The sequence below is a fragment of the Hydractinia symbiolongicarpus genome, chromosome 2 (assembly GCF_029227915.1).
Source record: "Hydractinia symbiolongicarpus strain clone_291-10 chromosome 2, HSymV2.1, whole genome shotgun sequence".
In the NCBI taxonomy this organism is placed as follows: domain Eukaryota; kingdom Metazoa; phylum Cnidaria; class Hydrozoa; order Anthoathecata; family Hydractiniidae; genus Hydractinia; species Hydractinia symbiolongicarpus.
In genome coordinates this window covers 32,856,939-32,882,603 of record NC_079876.1, presented here as the reverse complement: position 1 = coordinate 32,882,603, position 25,665 = coordinate 32,856,939, and the positions used below count along the sequence as shown (strand labels likewise).

Below are 25,665 nucleotides of genomic sequence, written 5' to 3'. Positions count from 1 at the left end.
GGGACTAAGTAATTATTTTCATTTCCCAACGCGACAGTGGACGCATCGAAAATCGCTGTTCTGGGACACCAAAATCGTGAATTAAATGTTGGCGTTTTCGCATTCTCGTGACCTGCATATCGGTCAATTGTCAGGGGGCCCCATAATCTGTTCAGTGTATTGAAACACATTTCTGTAGTTTGTCAATCATCGTAGTCAAAATATTTACTTATTTTATCTGCCAAACGATTTTCTTTTCATGATATGATATCCATGATATATTGATATCGATAGAATAATCAAAACCGATTTTGAAAATACGTTCAGCTATTTCTTGTAGCAGGGATTTTGCACTACCTGATTTTGTTATTATAGTAGCTGCGAAATTGTCGATTTCCAATTTATAATTTTTCCTTTCAATATGGTTTTGAATGTTTCTAATGTGTACAGAATTGCATATAATTCCCGCCATAATCATAACTTAACCAGTAAGGGAGAACTGATAATTAGCCTGCACGGGACAGTTAGCCATGCAGAAGAATTATACGGCACATACAGTAAAATTAGCTGCTTGTGCGGCTAATTATACGGTAGAGATCTTATTTGTTTAATTTCCACACTTTTCCTCGATAATAAAATAAATAATAAAAAAAATAACAAGAAACGACTGTGCATAAAAGATATTCATTTTCGAACTGATACCGGTTAATTAACCGACATTGCTGTCCCTGCATGGCCTCAGCTTCTTCATAACAAATATGGCGGTTGTTACTGCTAATTATATATAGCGTATATATAATTAGCTGATTCAATTTATGAATGCTCTTAAAACGACAACGCTGGGTTTATGGAAAAAAACATTGAAAAGACGTAGTAGCATACACTACAATATAAACATATTAAAAAAATTTAAGCGAAAAAGATCTCCACCGTATTATAGCCGTATAAGCGTCGACTAACTATCCTGCTACGGGCGAATTATCAGTTCTCTTTGACTGTTAACTTTCTTCTTCTATATAGGTAGTCTGCATTTTATTATCTGTTAATTTCCCATACATTATTTTGACCAGGATTTCAACTCTGCCACTTTTCATGCTGTTTAAGCACTGCTGACGTCAGCAAAACACCTAAAACAATCAAAATTTGTCCCTATGCTAGTGCCTAGGCCTGCGCGGTATGAAGCTCCATAATGTGCTAATTATTATATAAACACTGGACAGACAAAAATTATGCCAAGCTGCAATGATATTCATGCAATGTTATTATTTCTTCATGAAAATAGTGTTTTGATGAAGAGTGCATCGCATACAACGAGTGTCAAAGAGAGACGAAGTGTTACAACAATAACCTAAGATTATTAAAGACACAAATAAATTTCCCAAAACCATCAAACACATTTACAGTATTTAAGTCACCTGAGAAACGATCAATGTTACCAAATTTTGCGTACATCTACGCAAGGTTTTATCGTTAATATTCCAATTGTTCGTGTTGACAAAGTTATAAATCGCGTCACTCAGTTTAGTTGGGATTCAAGAAGGTTGCAACGTTATATTAAAATTTGAACATATTTTAATCGCCAATTTGTACAAATGAAATTTCCTGCTACCTATTTCAATAAACCTCGACACGTTCGCATTATCTAAAAACCATGGCATGCTTTCGCTTTTTATACATTTTCTATTTTTTAATTTAAAACCGTTTGGAGAGACAACAATTCTTTTCCAAAATAATAACTTGTTGTTCAGTCAGCTGTCAACTTTTTTTATCTCATACCATCATGCTCAAATCTTTACATCTACTGTGTAAAAAGTCGTGCGATATATATAACCTACGGCTACGTTTCCTACTATGTGTGAAATGCTATTTGCATTACAACTACATGCATGTAAAATGAATTTGATTTGTGCTAGTAATCAAGGTAACAAAAATCCAATCAATTTGGTATCAATGTTAATTCTTAACCATTTGCCATTTTTGTCCACTTGAAACTGAATTTCTCTACAAAAATCCAAAGTCTGGCTCGGAAAAGATCGTTCTAATATTTAACTTTGCTACATGCAGATTTTTACCGCATACATATGCATAGTACGCCTTTGGATCATGTGCAGTAAGCGCTTGCTAATCAGAATGGTGAAACAAAAAAATAATGATTGAGTGAACCCATTAGTAAAATTTCATGAAATTCTTAATACTTTTGGTCGTCGTCGTGAATACTTTGATATAAAGTCTTCGTATATAAATTTTAAAAAATCAAAATAACTATTGACATAGATCCACAAAGAGACAAAGTTGTTCTCTTTCTACAGCAGTTAATGGATTGCAACAATAAGGAATCCTAGACATTCAAAACAACCTTCGAAAAATAGTTTCTCAATACTTTATACCACAAATTCTTTATATTTCAAACTAGACCGATTTTTCTTTTGACAAAACATAGGCGATAACCATATTTTATCATACACATAACGAAGGCCCACCCGTGAGGGTGCTTAAACCTGTTCGCCCATTTCGAAATCCAAGGTCCTTTCAACTGTAGAAAAAAGGATAATTAAATTAAAGATAAACATGACTATACACTGAGAGATGCAAGGTAGTAAAATTGAATACCGAAAGGTAGTCTTTTTACAGTGCCTATCGGGACTACCTTTTATGAGTTTTTATTACTACCTTTCGTGAGTCAGATTTACTCTTTTTAGAGAGTCAAAATTATACACAATTGTGAGTAAGAATTACGACGTTAGGTAGTCATTCGTAAATGACGACCTTTCGTGAGTCGGGTTGACAACCTTTAGTAAGTCGAATATACTCAGGTCAAGTAGTAATTTCTACTACCGTGGTGAGTCTTTTGTAAAAGACTACCGTTACCTAGTCCTAATGACTGCTGTTACCTAGTCCTAATGACTGTCTTTACCTAATCCAAATGACTGTCTTTACCTAGTTTATGACTACCCTACCTAAAGTTGGTGCAAAGTTTTTTCTAGTAAAGTATAACATTGAAAGAAAAAATATATGCATAAAAATAGGAATCTTTCATAGAATAAATAAGTTAATAAGTCACAATGTTAATGTTAAAAAAATAGGAATCTTTCATGGAATATGATACAATTTTAAGGATACATGAAACACCAAAATCGTTATTTTCGTCAATTTTTTGATTTTTATATCATTGGAAAGCTTATAATTCATAGAATATTTATTTTAAATGTCTGTTTTTTTCTTAAAAATAAATTGTTAAGATATTTTCACAGTGTGAAGGTAAAAAGAACAACAGAGAAGCTCGAAAAGCAACCTTTCGATATAAATTCAGAACTACACCCTAAAAAGCCAAACCCAGACACTATTTTAGTACTCAATTGGAGTAGATTTAAATGGTGTGATTTTTTGCGATAAGCTTTAAATGCCTGTACCTTTTAGACTCGAAAGTTGGCAACTCGAAAAATGTGTTCGATAATTTTTTACGTTTTCCCAGTTTATTATTTTATGACAAAAATAACACTATTCGATAGGAAATTTATGTGGCTTTCAGAAAATATATACTTTTATTTCGCAGTTTAGGAAATATAGACACTCTTCTCAACATGGGTAATATGTTTCATGTATCCTTAATATAAAAATTATCTACGGCATAATTGAAAAATAAATAATATACACTAATATAATAATCTATATACTAATCTGCAATAAATACTTTTGGAATAATTTTACTAATAAGCCCTTTTGGTCATTTATTAAACAGACTTTATTATCCCGATAATGCAACAAGTAAATTTTAGATATACCATTTTTTCATCTTCACTTCGAGATCTATCCAATTGTATAAGATTTTCTTATGAAAAAATTTACAGGGGAACCACACGAGTTGTTGGTTTTTTTGGATATTCTGGTCTGCAAAATACAACCTAAAAAACCCTATTTTGACACGGACAGTTTTAAGAAAATCTCAAATGATGTTTGATCAGAATTTCAAACTGAACGAAATTAATGACAACCACGCGTAATAGAGCAAGTGTGATTCGTTTTTGCATAAACAGAGTTAAGGTGAAAGATAAAAACCAAAAAACATTATATTTCGTTTAACTTAGAAATTAGCTTCAGCGCTTTTGAATTGGGTGCTGTACCATCCTTTAATTTTATAATATGTTTCTGAATAAAACTGAAAAAGGCTTCTAAGCATGTAGGATAAGCCAGGTTAAACAAGTAATGTAGGGCGAACACTACTTCGAAAGCCATAATGAGGCTGTCAGTCGCATCCGTCTCATTACCATCGATCACGACACGATATGTTGCACCCGTCCTAAACACATCTGATAACGTAGGAACATGACCAGTAGCACATATTTGGACAAAGGTCTTTTTGCCAAAATTTTGGAACAAGTTGGATGCATCTTCTCTCAAAAGATGAGGCAGCAGTACCATGGACATTTGATATTTCTCTAAAAGAAAAACCCAAGCTAATGGTTTGACTCTTACAAAAAAAAAAGATGTAGCCAATATACTTTGCAATGTTCTCGAAAACACTGTTGTTTCACATGAATTCTCATTAAGGGATTGCCAGACTATTTCCAAATTGGTAAAAAGGAAAAAAGTGCATCTCACCATCACATGTAGCTTCACAACTAATTGTCTCCATCAAATTAGGATCAATATGTAGCTTAGGAGGTTGCAATCTGATGATTTTTGCTGCATTTTTAGATAAATGCTGTTGAAAACAGAGGTCAACATCCAACTCAGTTAAACGCTTGAATTCATCAATAATCTACACAAAAAAAAAGCCTAAATATTTTCCTGCACAGAACAAATTACTGGCTCACCGTGAAAAAAGCAACCACCAGTTTTTGCACTAGGAATACATTTTATAAGAATATGAGGCTCAAATATTTGCTAAAAACAATAGATCCGATTGTTAGAAATAACAGTCGAGCCAAAAATATAACATTCCTTATAAATCTTACATGGTTCAGGCGATGAAAATATAATATAAATCTGTAACTTGAATGCTTTTTACCTGTCGAGGTTCTTTTAACAGGGGGAACTTATCAAATAATTCCGCTACACACCCATCTTCAATAATCAATTTCCTCCGCCATGAAAATGTTTTATTCATAGCAACCTGTAATACTGACATCTTTCTGTTATAATGATGCACATTATACTGCTTGACAAGGGTTCGTCTATGCATCTCCATGGTTCTATCATCTTCTCCTGGATCACAAGCTGGTAGGTGGTTTTTAACACCCCAGACATTGCTGCTTCTAATAGCTCCTTCAATTTCATGAGCAGCATCTTTTTTTGGTTGCTTAGAAAACTTGCTTTTCATTAAGATTATTTCAGGAAGCTGTCCACATTTCCGCTTCCTAGTATTACGGAAAAATTTTCTCAGTTTTTTTTTTCCATGCCCACTAAAAGGTATAAATTTTAAAACATTATGGGTACGCTGCTACCATCATTATTATCTCACATGTAGGCCATGCAACATATTATAAACCAGAGCTGAATTCAGATAATCAGTCATTCACTTGAGAGGTACACGAGTCACTTAAATTTAAACGTGGAGTGATGCAGTGCTTACACTTTAGCAAACGCTGATAATTAAGTTTACACCAAGGATTCAAAGGAGACTAACATGTTAGAACATTACCTTAGCATCCAATTCTGTTGGATATGCATTCATCAGATGAGGCCACTTCACCAAAATCGCCATTGTTAGTTCCATGTATTGCCATGGTGTTGGATAGCTAAAAATATTGACCAATGTTAAACAGCATTTTTATATCCTTGCAGTCTGTTTCAGGAGACGTGTGCAATAGCAAGTGCACACTCAAAAATCTTTGATGCCTGCTACTGATAGCATCCGTAAAACTACAAAATTTATTAGACTGAAACAGCACACGCTAATGCACATGCAGAACACTGTGTGTGAGTTTCACCACATGCATACCCCATTTTACCAGAAATAGACGTTTAGATGAAAATTTCTGTAAATTATACCAACTGACTGCTTGCACGTATAACTACTGGAGTGCTTATATTGAAAAAAAAAGTGGAAATTAATATGAATGAAAACACCTAAAAATATTAACAACTGAAAGATCTTACTATATTCAATCACTTCATCCAAGATCGAAGAGAATAGAGATGTCACATCTGCAGTAGTTAGTTTCACTTTGTGTTGCAGAAGTTTGAGTGTGGATGGCCGAACCATTTTATCTTTAATTATAAATGGATGTGGCCATGGCTTAGTATTGGAAGAGCTACCACAACTAAAAGTAGATAATTTTTCAACATTTTCGTCAGGTTCCTTTACCAATTTTTCATTTTTACTGCTAGATTCATCATTTTCCTTGTTCATGTCAGGCTGTGCTGCACATGGTTCGTTAAACGAACGTGACAAAGACTCATTCAACGAAACATCATCAACTGGGAGAATCTTTATTTTTTTGTTTACTTCCAGGACCTTTTCGTCATCAAGATCTAAATAATCTTGGATTTCACTGTCAAAATATTGCACAAGGTATTCTTGGGAAAGCTTCACTGGACTGGCAGAAAAGGCTGTTTCAATTAATTCTTTTAAGTCATCAGTATCAAAAACTTCAATACGTTTTCTCATGTTCAAATATTCAACCAACAAGATTATTTCTGTGTCAAATAACACCATTTTTATGCACTATAAATAACAATAATGTTAAGATACAGATTTTCAATAGAGATACTGGTCAAAAAACAGTATGACCACAAAGATGTCAATATCTGACACAAGGAAAAGGTTGCAAAATAGTGAATTTCAATTACTTTAACCAAAGTCACAAAATGTCAATAGTAAAACTAACAAACAAAAAACACCTTCTCAATTTACTCCAAAAAAAGTAGGAACACAGTATTATTAAGCATACTCTCTTTCTTCTAACATTTTTAAACTATTATCTTAACATTTTATATACAACATAACAAAAAAGTTGTAGATTATTATATATTATTTGGTGCATTGAATGTAGTGATAAAGAGGTATGAACATTTGCTCCAAATGATAAATACCCAGAGGGTGGTAATCACGAAACTTAACAGACAGATAAAAAAACTTAAGATGGAGGTAACATCGAACAAATCCACAAACAGTATTAACATCAAAAAACTTATAGACAATCTTGAAAAGAATCCAATGGACTTCACTTAACAAAGTATGTCACCCACTTTAGTTAATACAGCAAATTTCATCAGCTCGACTGAAAAAATAATTAACAAAAAGTTGTTGGAATCAGAAAAACGAGAACTGAAGCTTGAAATTTTAAAAGACGTGAGTGAAATCATTAACGGTAAGAATGAAGTTCTTATTGATCACCTATTGAAGGAAATTCAATTTCTGAGGGAGCAGTTGAGTTCTAAGGACGAAATCCTGCGATTGTTCTTAAAAAATACTGATGAAAATTATATCACAAAAAATGCAGAGACGCCTTCACAGAATAATATTACTATGGCAACGGAGTCGAAAACTTTTAAAAATGTTAAACTGACAACTTATGATAATACAAAAGAAACGATTAACCAACCTTTAAGTGTCGATATCTCCACACAAAAGAAAGATAACGACCGGCCAACTCTCGTGAATTCAAATGATCAATTAGGTGATGCTAACATCACAACTCGAAAGAAAAATCAAAAAAATGTTAACGACGTCAAAAAAAGTACACACGACGAACACAGAAACCTTGATCTGAATATAACATCAAACGAAAGGAAACAGATTATTGTGGTAGGTGATTCAATCGTAAAACATATTCGACCATACGGAATATCAAAGACAGACTCTGTTAGAATTCGTTGTCAGCCTGGTGCTACAACTGAAGATATTGTCGATCATGTTAAGCCATACTCACGAAAACTTCCGGATGCAATTATTATTCACTCTGGAACCAATGATATTACGAACGGGATTGGCACAGTAAAAAAGCTGAAGAATGTTATCCACACAATTCGCGAAATTGATAAAGATAAGAAAATAGAAATTCTTATTTCTGGAATCGTAAATAGATATGATGGCAACTATAATAAACAAATTAGTGACACAAATCAAAGAATTGAAAGTCTATGTCAATCGAAAAACTTAATATTTATTGATAACAGCAATATGAAACAAGACTGTCTCAACCAAGGTAAACTTCACTTGAATAGTAGGGGTTTGGCTCGTTTGGCTTTAAATTTTGTTGATGGTCTAAGCAGAATCTGATTTTTACCCTCGTTAAGCACTTCAAATGAAATTGAAAAAGAAGTGTTTGAAAACGGGGATGAAAATCAAATTACAAATTTTTTACACAATGATCACACTAACGATAGTTATGTATCATCATGGTGTTCTGAAATTTGCGAACAAAGTCATAACAACTCTGAGCCAGCACAGTGTTTTGCAAGTTCCAATTCTATTCCCTGCGAGTTAAACGCTCATACGAGATTAAATAACTTGCGCATTAAAAACCTTCATAGAGTAGCTATTGGGCATATAAATATCAACTCAATAAGAAACAAATTTGAGATGCTTTCTGCGACTGTAGATGGTAATCTTGACATTTTGATGGTCTCAGAGTCTAAAATCGACAACTCTTTTCCCACAGCACAATTTTTTATCAATGGCTATACCAAACCATACAGGCTAGACCGAGACTGTTTCGGTGGCGGTATTCTGCTGTATGTACGGCAAGATATTCCATCCCGACCCATTACCTGTAAATTTCAAAACCATGCAGAATATTTATTAGTGGAAATAAATCTGCGGAAACAAAAGTGGCTCCTCTGTTGCGTATACAACCCTCATAAACAAAATTTGAAAAAACATTTGCAATATATTGAAGAGGAACTTGCTAAACATTCTGCTACTTATGACAATCTTCTTGTGATCGGTGATTTCAATGCTGAACCAAGCGAAATTCCACTTTCTGATTTTGCAAAAATGTATGGTTTGCATAACCTTGTAAAAGAGCCTACTTGTTTTAAAAGCCAATGCAACCCAACTTGCATCGACTTGATCCTTACTAACAAATCATCAAGCTTTCAACACACTAATGTTGTGGAAACAGGCTTATCTGACTTCCACAAGATGACTGTGACTTTTATGAAAACTAAATTTAAAAAGGGTAAACCGAACATACAACAATATAGGGACTACAAAAAATTTGACCATGAAACTTTCCGGGGGGACCTTTTTAAATCGTTAAATGAAACCGATTTCTTAGGTATTGATCTTGAAGCATCTTTGAACAAAGTCATGAACACTCTTAATATACATGCTCCAAAGAAAACGAAATATTTGAGAACCAACCAAGCACCTTTTATGAATAAAGAGTTAAATAAGGCAATAATGACTAGATCTAGACTAAGTAATAAATACTTAAAAAACAAAAGCGATGAAAATAAAACTGCTTTTAAAAAGCAAAGAAATAAATGTGTCAAACTAGTACAAAAAAGTAAAGAAACCTACTATAACAATTTAGAGATTAAAAGTGTTACAGATAATAAAAAATTCTGGAATACAGTTAAACCTTGCTTTACTGAGAAAGTCAAAAACAAAGAGCTGATAACATTAGTTGAAAATGGAAAAACTATCACTGATGACCTTGAAATAGCATCGATTTTCAATGATTATTTTTGCAACCTTGTTCCCAATCTTAGAATCAAGCTAAATGAAAATCCACAAAATGATAATATTTTTAATGATAAATCTATTGAGACCTCGTTATCAAAATTTGCTAATCATCCAAGTGTTGTCAAAATCAAACAGTTTTATGGCGAGTCGGGAAAAAAGCTTTCTTTTAGACGAGTCAGCCTATCTGATGTTACAAAAAAAATTAAAGATTTGGATAAAAATAAAACTACACAGCAGTCTGACATTCCAACGAAAATAATACAGGAAAATTCTGACATTTTTGGAAATGTTTTGTGCAATAGCATAAATTATAACATCGACCAATCCAATTTTCCAAAAAGCCTTAAGAACGCAGACGTCATTCCAGTTTTTTAAAAGGAGGACCGTACGGACAAGTGTAACTACCGCCCGGTCAGTATACTGCCTAATATCTCTAAGATATTCGAAAAATGCTTATACGAACAAATTGAAGCTTTTTTTCAACCTATTTTTAACAAGCAGCAGTGTGGTTTTCGGAGAGGTTTTAGTACGCAGCAATGCCTTATAGCAATGATCGAAAAATGTAAAAAAAGCCTAGATAATAAAGGATCTTACGCAGCGTTATTGACAGACTTGTCTAAAGCTTTTGACTGTATAAATCACGATTTACTTATTGCTAAATTGCACGCTTATGGGTTTGACAAGGATGCTTTGAGATTAATACATAGCTATTTAACTGGCCGGAAACAAAGAGTTAAAATAAACAACTCATTTAGTACGTTACTGGACATCTTATTTGGTGTGCCACAAGGGTCTATTTTAGGCCCACTACTCTTCAACGTTTTCCTGATAGATTTATTTCTGATAACGATTGAAACTGATATAGCTAGCTACGCAGATGACAACACCCCATATACGTATGGGTCTGATAAAAATCAAGTTGTAGAAGACCTTGAAAAAACAGCAAAAAGAATGTTTATATGGTTTGCTGAAAACGGTATGAAAGCCAATGAAGCAAAGAGCCATCTTCTTTCTAGCTTACCACTTGATACAAAAGCTGTCGTTGGAGACACGTACATTGAAAACAGTGACCAACAGAAACTGTTAGGGATAAAAATTGATCGGAAATTAAAATTTGATTTGCATGTAATGGACTTATGTCAGAAAACCAGCCAAAAACTACATGCGTTAGCGCGTGTTGCACCTTACATGGATACTCAAAAAAGAAGAGTTATTATGAAGGCTTTTGTTACCTCTCAATTCAGTTACTGTCCTTTGATATGGATGTTCCACAATAGAACATTGAATAACAGAATTAATAATCTGCATGTAAGAGCACTTCGAATAATCTATTGTGACCATACATCAACATTTAAGGAACTGTTACATAGAGATAAATCAAAAACGATACACGAAAAAAATCTTGAAACACTAGCTATAGAAATATATAAAGCTAAAAACAAACTCTCACCTGATATAATAAGTGATATTTTTCTGTTCCGTAGTAGCACTTATAATTTGAGAAATGAAAGAGAACTTTGCTATCGCACAGCAAAAACGTCTACTTATGGCACTGAAACTATCTCAAATTTTGCGCCAAAATTGTGGCAGATGATACCATCAAATATAAAAACATCTGAAACGTTACAAGAGTTTAAGTCAAAAATTAAGAAATGGAATCCAGAAAGTTGCCCTTGTAGGTTGTGCAAACCGTATATTAATGGATTAGGTTTTATTTGACAGGCAGACTTTTATTTAGTATTTATAGCATTTTGCGATTTGTTTTTGTTGTGTTTTTTTTTTCCCGAATTTTCTGGCATACCACTTCCTTGCAATATATAGGATCTCAAAAATAAAAGCTATAGTCTAACCATCCTTTATCTCAGGATGATGGTATGCAAAGCAAAGAAGTCAAATTAACTAAATTAATTGCCTTCTTCATTGACTTTAATTAGCGACTTTTCCCGAGAAGCTAGAATTTTTTTTATTTTTTTTTACACGTCAATGTAAAAGAAATTGTTAATAATAATAATAATAATAATAATAATCATGCAAATCATCAACCCTGACTAACGCATACACATCAGGAATTCTTTTCATGGAAAATGAATTGAAATGTTTTGCAAAAGATAATACTTCCAACTTGTTGCACATAAGATAGGGTATATCATATACAATAAAAACAGATATAATCTCACCAAATTCGACCTTGCCAGCAAAACATGATAAAACTACAGCATCTCCACTGTAGTATTTTTGGCCCTGATGAGTAACGCCACGCGCCTCACTGATAAACTCACCAAAAATCGAACACTTTTTATTTATTAAATCAAAACACTTCTCTGGTAACGAGGACAAGTACATCAGCATTTAGTGGTGTACAGCCATAGATTTGCATAAATTTATTGTATTTCGTGATGCAGCTACACAAGACTTCAAGTAGCCATTCTTCGATTCGAACCGCAACGTCTTCACAAGAGGACCAAATAGACGAATATTCATTGGATAGTGAGTGATTAAATGTGCTTTAGGTTTGATTGAGTGATCTGGAAATATTGTAAGAAATGTTTCGAAAAAAAATTTGATTTCTTCCTCAAGTTTACATAACTCTTCATTAAAAGATGGTGCACACAGCCTTTCAACTATATCTAGAAAATGAATGAAGCACATCCATGCAGCATTATCATGATCTATATCATTGCCAATCATTAATGGAAACAAGCGAAGCAAGTTCCACATTTCACATGCTGTTTGTTTAAATCTTAATTGGGTTAAAGGTCGATCTTTCAATATCTGAGGCTTGTTACTTTTATCAACTTCTGCATATGGAAATTAATTTATCTTTTTGTTGATGTGTGGTATTGTTAACAATTTATCTTTCAAAAAAATAACAACCAGCATTGAAACAAAATCCACAGCAAAACCCTCAAAAATATCATGTGCAATATCTCCAGGACAACCAGTAGTTATATGAAAATATTTTAACTGGTTCAGAACTGACCTTTCCTTGATACCATACAATTTTGTCAGCTCTGGATTTTTTTCTACTTTCAGTACTTGTGCATCGTATGCCTCCTTGGTTCTCAAAATATCATGGCAAGTCATATCACAAATTCTTGACTTCACACGATTACATACGCGACAAAATCTTTCCACAGTGGAAAAGTTCTGATAATATCCGCCAATAGCATGGGCAGCAAGGTTATCTGCTACAAGCATCGAAAGAGGTCCAAAAAACTTTATCAAAGATTGATCAAATTCAATCTCAATTCCAAATTCTTCTAACTTCGTGATGTCTTCAATGCAGGGATTTAATACTGTCTTATATCCATATTTTTTCACTAACGATGCATTACACAACAAAGCTAGCTGAATGTCTTTCAATCTTGATCGGTGCTCTGGTTTTAAATTTCCCAATATAAAATAAAATCCTGAAACTTTACATTTATGTGTTTTATTCCCAAGAGGGTTGGCAACTTGGAAATCATCATGATATAAGACTATTTGTAGTGCATTTGGCTTATGAGAAAATAGGGAATTAGCTTGATGCAATGATCCATCAGAAAAGCGATCAATCTTCCATTCTGACATTCCACTGTCACCGGCTGTAAAACTTCACCCAACACATCTTCATGGCATAACATACTTTTCAATGTCTCGAAAATGGGGACATATTGCATGGTTTCTTTTGAACCAATGTCACTGTAACCAAGAAAAACTTCACTGGGGGCCACATACTCAGGCTTTTTTGCAACAAAGTTAGTCAAGACTGTCCCATTGCGGAATCTATCAAGCGATTTTTTGAAAGGACTTTCACAATCAAGAAATATTTTTGTCTCTTCATGAATTAAGGGTCCAGGATTATCATATAATGAATTAACAATTTGCTTTTTGTGCACTTCTCTATCAATGCGAAGAATATTGCACACTTTTTCACAAATGAATGAAACAGCGTTTTGAGTTGCATAATACCTTTCTCTGAGTTCGACTAGTATATCAGCAATGATTGAATCGAAATCAAGTGACAGTGGTGAACATTCAGATACATCATCAAAACAGGTATCATCCAATTCAACCTCATTAGCATCTTTGTTGATGGGTGTCTCATAATTTACATCATCTTCAGTCTGCTTTGAAGTACCCACTGCTTCAGGAAAATCAGTTACACCAGTTGTATGATTAAGGTAAAAGTTTCCATGTTTTAATTTCAGATGGCTCAGAAAACTTTTCTCATTTCTGAATTTTTTTATGCAACTGGAAACGCCACAAACAACAGCAAACTTTTGAGATAATGAATGGAAATCCCACATATGTTTAATAAGCCACTTAAAACAAACTGAAGTGTGCTCACAAAATTGACAATTGTATTTCATTTTTCTGTTTGCTTCTATAAAACATAATATTTTTCAGTTTCAAAATTACAAAAACATATATATATATATATATATATATATATATATATATACTTTTTGATTGTAGTAAAGCACACAAAAATGTTGTATTTATATCTTGCTTGGAAACCTACGAGAACTCATAAAAACACAGAATCTATGTCAAAGAATAATATAACGAAGCCCTATGTTCAATGATATTTTGTTCAAAATAGCATCTTTCTAAGTAATTACATTGCCTAATTTATCACAAATGTTTTACTTGTTTTTTATTGGTAATTATTTAGGACATTAATTATTAAACACTGGTGGCCTCCTTCAGAATAGTCTTCGACTAATAGGTGTCTCCTATCAATTAGTCATTTTTGTAACAAAATATTTATTATTATTTATTTATTTATTTAGTTTTACATTGTACCTGACTTATTGATAAATAAATATTACTACTACTACACTACTAGCTAGAGCTAGCTATAGGTATGAAAAAATTCCACCAGGAGAACCTAGCTAGCTAATATCAAAACAAGTGACAAGGGGGAATAAAACATGCAATAACTATGTACGCAACTTATAAAAGATATGCCCATGCAATACAGATGTTTAAAAAATACTAAAGTAATTAAAATAATAATTATGCAAATCCATACCAAAAGGATTGAGCTTCCGATCAACAAATCTACAAAACTGCTCTAACAAATTTGCAACATCGTCCCCAGGACCTGTTAGGCTTTTTTTATTTGAACAGCCTTGTTCAGGCCGTCTAAATATGAAAAGCCTATCAGGTCCTGGGGACGAGGTTGACATTTTTGCAGAAAAATCCCGGCAAAATTTGATTATTGTTTTGTCTCGCTTATTTTGATCTATCTTTGCAATCAATCAAAACTATATTGGGAAAACGAGTTGTCACATGCTAATTTCATCCAATGAATAGCGTGCGCCATTGTTCGAATTACCGGGAAAACTTCATCCCCGGCCCTTTTTCTTTCAGTGCACAAGAAATGGCCCCAGTGTTATTTTGAGAGTATCTTGAGGCCAAACGCTCACAAGTTAGTGCGGAAATTTTATAAACGCCCGATATCAATATATATGTACTAATATATGTATACTAACGGAGAACTAGTTGAGAGTTCAGAGTGCTCAGAGTATTGGACGAAGTTTCAACCAAACATCACGTTCAGATGGTTAAATGGGCATTTTTAATTTTCAAAATTCGCAGTTAACCCTTGTGATGCGGCCTGTTTGTGGAATGACCCTTCTTTTTCAGTGAACAAATAAATTAGCTTCGCAAAACTTGCGCTGCGGTTAAGGTCGTAGCGGCCTACTGGGCGAGGGGGCGCATGTCCCCTCCAAAATTTTTAGATTTATGCTATGCTTTTATACCAATCTAGGAGGTTAAAATCCCAAATCCCCCCCAAAAAAAAAAAATAAATAAATAATAATAAAATAAATTTTCAGCTTTCTTCGACTAACTTTATTGACTATCTAATGTAGTCAAAATGACTACCTTTGACGACCATTAGGTAGTAAGTAATGACGATATAAAGGTAGTCTTTCTTCGACTAACTTTATTGACTATCTAATGTAGTCAAAATGACTACGTTGAAGGGAGTCATTTTTTCTCAACGTGCAGTGACTACGTTAAGGTAGTCACAATGACCACTTTTTGACTATCATAGGTCGTATTTCAGTAATGACTACCTGAACCTAGTCAGTATGACTCAATGAAATTTCTCAGTGTAAGTTTGTAATTATAAATATTTATGTTAAAAAAAATATTATATTTTTTTTAATTTTTAACACTTTTAAGTTCACTATTTATATATAGTTGTCTTGGAAATGGTGAATTGAGTTTCGTGAAGGGGCATGTAAATAAGGTTACGGCTACGTTATTTTTTTGTAGTTGTTCCAATTTTAGCATGTGTTTACATTTGTCTACATGTATGTTACTTTTATGTTCACTGGACTGGTGACTGCCCAGTTCTTTTGTTCTACGTTAACTTTTTTAAGTCTTTTTTCATTAACCAACCAAATTTCCCTTTTTATGAATCAAGTTAACAACAAGTTTCTTTAAACTTGTAAACTGTGGTTGACATTTATCAGTAAAATCAAAGATATTGTACGTGTTTTAGGGATTTCCACAACTTTTAAATTGTCCCACAAGAGTCACTACCAATACAAGTACTTTTGTCAATGCGTTACTAAAAAACAAAAGGTCTACTATCTCTAATACAAATGTACTTTATTGCATGAAAATTTCGCGGTTTCTTACTGGGAACCAAAAAAACGCGAAATTAAAATGCCGCGAAAAATGCATTTAGAGCTCAACCGCGAAATTAAAATGCACAAAAAACCGAGAAATTAAATTGCCCGATAATCTGGGGTTTTTTTGCAAAAAAAATGCGACTAAGAAACGAAAAATCGGGTCTTATTTTTTTTCTACCATGTAGGCTACCATGTACGGTATTTAAAACAAAATGGAAGGAAAATTACAATTTTTTTTGTCAATCACAATAATGTTAGATTTTTAATTCCGTTCCTCCACATTTTTGTTCTCATTTGGATCTTTGATGCATGTTGTTGTTGGCATGTTGTTGTTTTTGTTGTTGTTGCATGTTGTTGTTGCATGTTGTTGTTGCATGTTGTTGTTGTTGTTGTTGTTGTTGTATGTTGTTGCATGTTGTTGTTGCATGTTGTTGTTGTATGTTGTTGCATGTTGTTGCATGTTGTTGTTGGCAAGGGCATTTCAGGTGGTTTATAGTACTTTCTGCTTTTTATAAGTATGCCTTTTATGCTACTATTCATGTATTGTTATAATAAGGTTATTTAAAATAAAGAGATAACTGAATGAAATAATTCTAGTTTTTTGGAGAACACAAATTAAAACACTCAAGGCACTTCCAATTCCTACTCATCATAATATTATCAAATATTCAATCCTGTGAATGGCATAAATGTTTTGCCAAAACGGCGCTACTCTTTAAAGATTGTTTTAACATAGAAAGGAAATATTACGATTTGAGGTTTACAAAACATTTAACAGTATTAACATCCAACTTCTTGATATAGGTTTTTTGGACTGTAACTCTTGATGCATGGAAGTTTACTGCAGTTGAACCATACATTGTTCCGTATGTATTGTTTTTACAGATTGAATATGTCACAATATGTTTTTTTTGTTGATCTAACTTTTTCTTTTGGTTTAATATAGGGTTAAAGTCGCTAGCCCGTGGAAATATCCACGGGTTCGCCCGTCCTTTAAATTTACCCGTCGCAACAAAGTGGACAAAATATATCGCATTTGGTATTGGTGCGTATTTTAAAAATTTCGTGTTTCCGTTACGGCTTTCGCGGACACGCAGACAAAATATGGTTATTATAAAAGAGATTGTCCAGATGACATGTTTTGTGGATAGCGGTAAGTACCACGTAATGTAAACTGACTGTGAATTAGATACACATTCATGTATGTAACATCTAACCGCTTATTATAACAAATACTTTTTTTTCTTGTGTTTTAGAATGCGCATCAATGGTTACAAGAATTTTATAACCGACCACATGTAAACAATTAAACTTCAAGTATCTGCTGAAAATAGTTAACAATGGATTAGGTCCTATTTAAGCATTGGTCAACCTTCTTAATTGGGTACCTATTCAACGACTACTCATCATTCTCCTTATTGAGTAAAATTAAAAAAACAGGAAATCTAAATGAGACAGGGACCAAATTGCTGTGAGAATGGAATGAACTTCTGGTACTTTTAAAACGGCACCTATTAGGGTTCAAATTATTACATAGTTTCGCTCATTGAGAGTACAATTTCTGAAATTGCACCCCTTATGGAAAGATAAAGTAGCATACCATCACTGTAATTTCTTAAGTTGTTAATTGGGCATGAAACGTACCACCAGTTTTGACAAGGTCTTAAGTAACAACTTATTTTATGTTAGCATTAGTCTTCAATTTAGAAATATGGCTGAAAATGAGATTTGTATAATATTTGTGTAATTGCTTTCATAATCACACTAATGTGACAAACAAAAAGTAATTTAAATCAAATAGCACCCTAAAGTTCATGAAAACGTTTTGTTTTACAAGATTTAAAGCTATATAAAGTTCAGAAAAGTAAGCAAAATATCAATGTGTGACAGGTAATCCAGCCCAGGTAATTTCCTTAAAGTTCATTAACCGCCCAGCACTTATTAAGCCCCCCTCAAATAGGCGCCGATCTAATCGGCGCTTAATCGAAAAATACTCTGAGAAACTGGGCGCTTATTTAAAAATTTTTACTTTATTATATTGAGAACCCTAGAAAGACATCTTTTGTTCAGTTTTATTTTTCAGAAAAAAAAAATATTTACAATCACCGTTGTCTTTGTAATTTGTACAAAATTAGGAAAAATTTATAAGCGCTCAGCATTTTTTAAGCACCCCCTCGTTTAAGTGCCCATGCAAAAAATCCAAAAATTCAATAAATGCCCAGGGCGCTTGTTCGGATTATTACGGTAGGTCATAGTTGCATGACGTAGGTGGCAATTTGTTACTCTTAGTTTTGGTGAGTGCCCATCATTTTTTTGTAATCAGTATTCGCTAAAGCTGTACAAAAATATGTATCTTGTCAAATATATATTAATGTTTACAGTTTCCCATTTTTATTGATAGCTAAATTTTTAAATTTTATTGATAGCGGTTTTTGTTGTTTTAAATTCCAGGAGATTGAGGAGATGTTTTGAGGAGATGTTGAGACGAGAGAAAAGGGAAGTAGAAGTAAGTTAGTTATATAAAATAGCTGAAATCTTCAGAAAGATGTTCTGCATTTATATAATACCCTATCTTTACTGAACTTTCTTTGGCGCCCAAGTAAATTCGTGTAGCATATTCTAATGTCCTCTCTTTAAAGTTTGAATCAGAATTTTTTATGCAACCAAAAAGGAGGCATGTCTGTAGTCATTGTTTTTCATTACATCTACAATTTGACATTACTTTTGATGACGTCATTATTTTTAGTTAAAGTGTTTTGACTGAGCAGTCACATTTCAAACTTTTTTGAAACATTTAAATTGCAGGAAAATGGAAAAAAATAATGGCTGAGGTTGCTAACATTTACATCGTGAAATCTTTGAGCCACAATCTTATAACATAAGTTTTTTTATCAAGCAGAATCCTTCTGTATGTTTTATTAAGTGATTATTACCCAAAAGTAAAAAAATAAATGATTTAAATAAAGAATCCTTGAATTAGGAAATAAAAACAGGTGGTGTGTTGGCAATGAGAGAATCGGCACGTGGTTATGTTTGCCATTGTATATAGACTGGAACAGTTGGTTTTATTCGGTTAGTTGGAAGAACGTGGATTTTGTGGCGCGTTAGGGCTAGTCCAATGGACTGTGAGGGTTAGTATTGATTAAATTCGATTGCGCAAGTGGCGGTGTACGTATCGTTTGAGAACGGCGCAAAACGTTTTTTAACATGATCAAGAGAAAGATAGCGCATGAGCAGTTGTCAACAAAGAAAGCAATACTTTTATTTGCGACAAGGCTCATCTAGTGATACATAGTCAAGAGCATAGTATATCACCTGCTTCTTTCTTTAAACATTGAACTCACTGGGAAGAGATTTTTTTCCACTATGTCGCATAAGCCTAGTTAACAATTTTTAATTTGACGCTAACACCGGTTGCAACATGCAATAAAATAATAAAAGGACTAAAAATAGAAAAAATAGGTTCGTTTTGATATCGGATATGATATAATCCGCTTTAATTGTATGTCACGGTCACATTTTTATATCAAAACGGTTGTTTGTGTTTGATCAGTTTGTAGGATGTGTTGGTGGTGTTCTGAAGTGTATTGAGTGAGTATTTCATCATACATGGTTATTTTTTTCAACAATTAGTACTGCTTTAATCATATAGGCGTGATTATAGTTGCGTTTTCTATTACAAATAAGAATACGCTAACAGAATTATTTTAACTTGTTGCTGAAGTGAAGGCAACCAGCATAGAGCTTTACACTAATCAGTTATGCTAGGTGTGAATAAGTTTGACTAAAACAAAAATAAACAAATGCCCAGTAAATCAAACGGACACCAATTTATTTTCGCTTATACATTGTCACCAAGAAAAATTTTATGTTAATAATTTTGCTCTGTGCGCAGTAGAGCACACCATTTTAAAGTACACGATTTCAATTGATTTTAACCATGCTATCTTTTCCTACATATTCCCAGATGATAGCTTGATAGATGCGGTAGTTATTGATAAGAAATTGTATACATAGGCGTAAAAACATTATTCTGTTGAGAAGCGTCCTATTAGACAGGCTTTTTATTCGCCATATCTTAAGTGTAATTACATTGAAGAAAATCTGTTTCACGCGTTAGAAATTCTTGTGCAATAGCATGAACTTATTTCTTCCACGCTTAAATTACCAATAAATAGCAAGGAAAAATCGACGCTTAAAACACCTTTCCGCGATCAGTTCTTTTTCTTTGAAAAAAACACATTTTAACAAGGTTTTATTTAATGGCCTAACGTATGATTTCTGTACTAAAATTGTTGTTTGTACGCAAGGGCGCGAGCTAGCAATGATATTATATTGGTGGAAATTTTAAAAATCATGCAAACCTTGGAGAAAATGACTTCTGTGCAAATAGCTGAGATGTCACTTATTTATGAAGCTATGGCTTGCATAAATCACTGCCCGTAATGGCGAATGATCAAATTCTAATAGCTGATAAGTAGCAAGGAATTAAATGCTTACTGCAGGCTTGGTTGAAAATACGCTTCTGACGCCAAATATATGATGTGCAAGATATTTCAACTGATCTTAATTCTTATCGGACTAAAACATGTTTATTTAAACACAAATTACACATTGAAATTTTACTCGCATTTGTTATAAGAACGGTTTCCATCAGAATACCAGAAATTTAGGCTTATAACCTTTCGAACAAAATTAATAACAAAGAATATTATTACCTTCCATAGAACAACATATTCATTTGAAATTCCAACACCTACGGTTAATATGTTTATTTTCTTGAAATCAAACTTTGAAGGCGCAGTTGGTCTATGTGCCGTGTTATAGTAAGTCATCACAAAAACTTATAAAAAAAACTCTCTTACTTACTGCTTATAGACATTTTGCACAGAAATGCGTTGGGGAAAATAACAAAACGCTAAAACAGTCTCAAATTCCCATTAACAAGAATAAAAATGATAGTTATAAAATAATTCCCTTGCGAGAGGAAGTAATTAAGTCCACGACATGCAAATCACGAGTCACGTTCTTATGACTCATCATGAGGTCTATGTCTGCCATTTTTTTATTATGTGACCGAGGTTGCTTAGTTTTATAGAAAGTCTATCGGATTCGAATAAGAATGCAATTCGCTGATGTCGAACGAAGCTGGTGTTGTTAGTTACATTTATTTTTTTAGAAGAGAAAAACGTACGTTGATATAACATCACAAATAAAATATTTCTTTGAAGCGCTTTTTTGTAAGAATAAACTGCATTTGTCAGATTTTCAGAACATCGTAAGAATATGTCGAAGTTTGATTATTTGTTCTAAGTATAAACATTTGTTTGATGCACAAAACTGATCAGAGTTTTACCTTTTTATTGCATGTCAAACAAACTGAACATTTTTCTATCCAAAGCAATGAGCCGTTTATATAAGAACATAGAGGCTAAAACGAAAACACACTATTCTTATAAAAACAGCGACTACATCCTAAAGAAGAATTTATATAAACTGTAAAAAGTAATTTTCTGTTGCTATTGTTTATAACACTCCGGAGACAACCTTTTATATTTTCAACTGGTTTAAATATAGAGCAATAGAGACTGTGAGGAATCTCGATTCCTATTCTTTTTCTATTTTTCTGCCGTCCAGTTATAAAAAATGAGACAAAGAGCCGAGGTTGGATTGTGAGTTCTGATAATTCATGTTGTATATGGTTTTGTTTGGTATCATGTGATTATCAACAGCAATTTGGTTAGTCATATACTAAAGCCTTATATATCTTTAGGCCATACCATGCAAGGCTGAAACCAAAAAGCACTATTTTTTATAAAATACACGGTTTATAAACTGTCCAGAAAATTATAAAACGCTGCATTATTATCATGCTCGGCACGTTTGCGCTGGTTTTTTTTGTACATAATATCAAAATGATTGATTTTTTTTTATTATGACCTCCTTTTAAAATTTTGAATTTAAATATTGCGGTAGATATGCAATATACGGCAATGATTTAGGCATGGCGAGGTAAGTACTTAGATTTGGCTTTAACCTTAAAATTAACAGTTGTTAAACACATTTGATTTTGTTGGACATGTAAATAATTAACCTTTAGATTGATGTGCTTAATATAACACGGCCTAATGAAAAATATTCAAATGAAATCTAGATGCAGCTGCAAAACTATCTAAGAAACCACTGAGGACCATGACTATCACCAGTAGTAGGCCCACATTACATACGCGGTTTTTCTGTCATGGTAAATGTTTAGATTGAAACGATTGAATTCCATCCGTTAATTATTATGCACAGTTGGTGGCGTGATAGCAATGAGAGGAATGGTACATGGTTATGCTTGCTATGATAAATATATCGATTGAATTGTTGGATATTGTTGGAAGGACGTGCATTTGGTGGCGTGTTACATCAGTTATTACTGTGAGGGTCATTATTGAGAAAATTCAATTGCGAATTCGCGCTGTATGTAAGTGTCCTTTTCCTAGATGATATTTCAGGTCTAACATGTTTCTAGTCAGAGAATAGGCCAATTAAACTAATAAAATGCAGTAATACAATTACAATTAACTTGCAAGTCCGCATGACGTCGAAGAAAATATCGCTCCTCCTATTTTTAAACATAGAACTGGCTCAGAAAACAATACTCTTTTTATCTATGTAGCACAAGCCTAGTCAAAAATTATGAGTACATCATTACAACACTGCAGCAAAAAAAGGATGCTAATGCTGGTCGCTGCATACAATGAAGTAATAAGCAACTTTGTGCGCACTGAATATAGATTGTTGAGTAAAAAAGAGGAGTGTGGAGTGAAACGCTTGGCGTGTAATTCCTGTACTAATTCTTTTGTTTGTGCGCAGGTGCGCAAAGATTTGCACGCACATAAAATATTGAAGTTGACAAACGCATACAAACCGTCTTGATTCTCTTGGGACTAAAACATGTTATTTATAAATTAAGTAGCTACACATGTTCTAAAGTTTACACATGTTAGTTATAAGAACATTTTTTAGATTGGAATGGTTGAATTTCTTCCTTTAGTTTGTACTATGCACAGTCGGTGGAACGGTACATGGTTCTGATTACCATGGTAAATATATAGACTTAAATGGTTGGATATAGTTGGAAGGACGTGCATTTGTTGACGCGTTACACCAGTTATTCACTGTGAGGGTGAGTATTGATAAATTCAATTGCAAATTGGCGAGTGCATAAATAGTCTGGAAAGTTAAATCCTTTTGCTGGATAATATTTCAGGTGTAACACGTTCTTAGTGAGAGACTAGACCAAAAAAGGGGAAAAAGTTACTGCATGCAATGAAATAATAAACTTACCTTGTGCGCACTGAATATAGATTGGGAAATGAAAAATACAAACGTACTTATGCGTACATATGTAAAACGTTTGATAATAAAATTCAACCTATGACTTAAAGTTCTAAGGGCATCTTTTTAGATACAGTAGAAAACAAAAAATAAACAGGCAAACAAAAAACAATTTGTTTAGATACAGTAGAAAACAAATAAATAAACAGGCAATAAACAAACAAACTGCTGCTGCTGTTCGTTATAATATTGAGCATGAATTAGTGATGTTTTATCGCTTTAATTGTATGCAACGGTTATGACATTGTTGAGATTAAATCGGTTGTTTGTTTTTGATAAGTTTGTGGGATGTGTTGGTGGTGTGCTGTATAAGTGTCTTTTGTGGCAAGGTAAGTTTATTGTAACGGATGTTTAAGTTTGGCGACAATTACTGCTGCTATGATTATAGGTCAAATTATAGTGGCGTTTTCGACTACAAGAGCCCCAGTTTCTAAATTAGCTTACAGATGTACAGCAATAGACGTCAAATAAATATACGCTGTTACCAGAAGCAGCAAATTGAGATTAAACATGTTGCCGAGCTGTACGCAATAGGCCTCCATTCCAATCAGATAAGAAATTGTAAGAAATTGTATACATCAGCGGAAAAGCATTATTTTGTTAAAAAGGGCCGTATCACACGAGCTTTTTATTCGCCATGTCTTTCCGCGGTCTAAATTGCCTATAAACGTCTTTCTGGTATTACACTTATTGCGCGCGTAATAAATTCTAGTGTAATAGTATCAAGCTAAAAGTAAGTAGAGATTTGCACACTATTTTCAAAAACAATATGAAACTATCCGCATAAAATGTAAAGTCATCCCTTGTTGAAACTCTTGTTTTCATTTCTAGAGAAATGCATTGAAGATTTAAGCTTTGCCACACATACAAAGCAGATGCTTTACATGCAATATCAAATGAAATACAGAAACTGGAACTGGAGGACTGATTACTGAAAGAGTCAAGTCATAACTTACTTACTTAATTTGGACGGTTCACAAGGATTCAAATTGATTCAAATGCATTTTTAGTCCGCGGTGTTTATTAATTCCTTTCGTACCTTCTGAAAAAAAATAAAAAATAAAAAAAACCTTCTTTTAGTTACAGGTTATAAACGTTTAGGAAAAAGTACGTGGTGGAAGAAAAAAAAAAGCGAAATAGTTTTAAATTCTCCTAAATATTAGGAACGCGCACTTAATATATACCTCAGGGTCTGTTTTCCAAAAACTAAGGCAAAAATATTTTTTTGGTTTTTGATGTAAGCTCATCAGGCGATGACTAAGCTGCCAACACCACACAATTTAATGGCTGATTTTACTTAAAACGTTTGTCAATATTTTAAATCAATGTATTATGTTAGCATGTACCTGCCAAAACTTATAGCAGATGTCTATTTTTATGTGAGAAACGATACCATACATCGTGTCTGTATCAACACTACAACCACCGCTACTAAGAATAACGATCGAAAAACGATGACATCACTTGTTATTGTTTCATTTAGTCATGACCGGATAGCGCGCCAATACGTCGTTACAATATAATTATGCAATGCCTTGCCAGGATTGTTTTGAATTTAAAATAATATGAACTAGTTACGCATTTTTATTAAGTAATATGTTTCTCAGATTGTGCAATTACAGTCGCATATTTGTTCCACTTCAGCTGATATTAACTGTAAACTCGATTTTAAGTTATAACTCGTGTTGCTTCTTTACAGTCTCCATGACATCTGTGTGTTGAGCTTGATTACCATGTCCAGTTATTTTTACTTTAAAGAAAATAAAAATTGTTTGCCGTCGCTATATTCTCTAAAAAGTGGTGTTGTTTGGTTAATACATGACTGCCATACAACTTGTGCTATGTCAGCCAGACGTGATGTTTTGTGGTGTGTTAGCGCTAGACCAATTGACTGTGAGGGTTAGTATTGATAAAATTTGATTGCGAAAGTGGTGGTGTGCATAAGTCTTACTTTGCTCACAAAAAATCAAATTGTGCATCTCAGGCGATGACATATCGTTTGAGAACGGCGCAAAACTTTTTTTAACATGATCA

General features: G+C 33.3%; 3 protein-coding genes across 6 annotated transcripts; 1 reads left to right on the top strand and 2 right to left on the bottom strand.

Moving 5' to 3' along the window:
• Positions 1 to 3,903: 3,903 nt before the first annotated feature.
• LOC130630716 (uncharacterized) lies at positions 3,904 to 5,717 on the bottom strand. 2 transcript variants are annotated; one of them, XM_057444303.1, is made up of 4 exons: positions 5,621 to 5,717; positions 4,988 to 5,381; positions 4,579 to 4,738; positions 3,904 to 4,415 (listed from the first exon to the last, which is right to left on the bottom strand). In XM_057444303.1, exons 1-4 carry the CDS (start codon positions 5,647 to 5,649, stop codon positions 4,045 to 4,047), a joined length of 954 nt encoding a protein of 317 aa, XP_057300286.1. In that variant the 5' UTR covers positions 5,650 to 5,717; the 3' UTR covers positions 3,904 to 4,044. The 2 variants fall into 2 exon arrangements, with proteins under 2 accessions (XP_057300286.1, XP_057300287.1); XM_057444304.1 differs by having other exon boundaries at positions 4,988 to 5,336; positions 5,621 to 5,703.
• LOC130630717 (uncharacterized) lies at positions 5,581 to 21,189 on the bottom strand. 3 transcript variants are annotated; one of them, XM_057444307.1, is made up of 3 exons: positions 20,964 to 21,189; positions 6,079 to 6,646; positions 5,581 to 5,717 (listed from the first exon to the last, which is right to left on the bottom strand). In XM_057444307.1, exons 1-3 carry the CDS (start codon positions 21,078 to 21,080, stop codon positions 5,686 to 5,688), a joined length of 717 nt encoding a protein of 238 aa, XP_057300290.1. In that variant the 5' UTR covers positions 21,081 to 21,189; the 3' UTR covers positions 5,581 to 5,685. The 3 variants fall into 3 exon arrangements, with proteins under 3 accessions (XP_057300290.1, XP_057300289.1, XP_057300288.1); XM_057444306.1 differs by lacking the exon at positions 5,581 to 5,717 and having other exon boundaries at positions 5,927 to 6,646; XM_057444305.1 differs by lacking the exons at positions 5,581 to 5,717; positions 6,079 to 6,646 and adding an exon at positions 11,630 to 13,979 and having other exon boundaries at positions 20,964 to 21,080.
• Positions 7,144 to 11,568, top strand: LOC130630715 (uncharacterized). Its single transcript, XM_057444301.1, has 2 exons — positions 7,144 to 8,129; positions 11,479 to 11,568. Exons 1-2 carry the CDS (start codon positions 7,160 to 7,162, stop codon positions 11,481 to 11,483), a joined length of 975 nt encoding a protein of 324 aa, XP_057300284.1. The 5' UTR covers positions 7,144 to 7,159; the 3' UTR covers positions 11,484 to 11,568.
• Positions 21,190 to 25,665: the final 4,476 nt, after the last annotated feature.

Excerpts from the sequence above, each read along its gene's own strand:
- LOC130630716 (XM_057444303.1), bottom strand. The coding sequence starts at position 5,649 with ATGCATATCCAACAGAATTGGATGCTAAG. Across the intron at positions 5,382-5,620 it reads CAACAGAATTGGATGCTAAG|TGGGCATGGAAAAAAAAAAC; the intron begins GTAATGTTCTAA and ends TATACCTTTTAG. Across the intron at positions 4,416-4,578 it reads TTGTGAAGCTACATGTGATG|AGAAATATCAAATGTCCATG; the intron begins GTGAGATGCACT and ends TTTTTCTTTTAG.
- LOC130630715 (XM_057444301.1), top strand. The coding sequence starts at position 7,160 with ATGTCACCCACTTTAGTTAATACAGCAAATTTCATCAGCTCGACTGAA.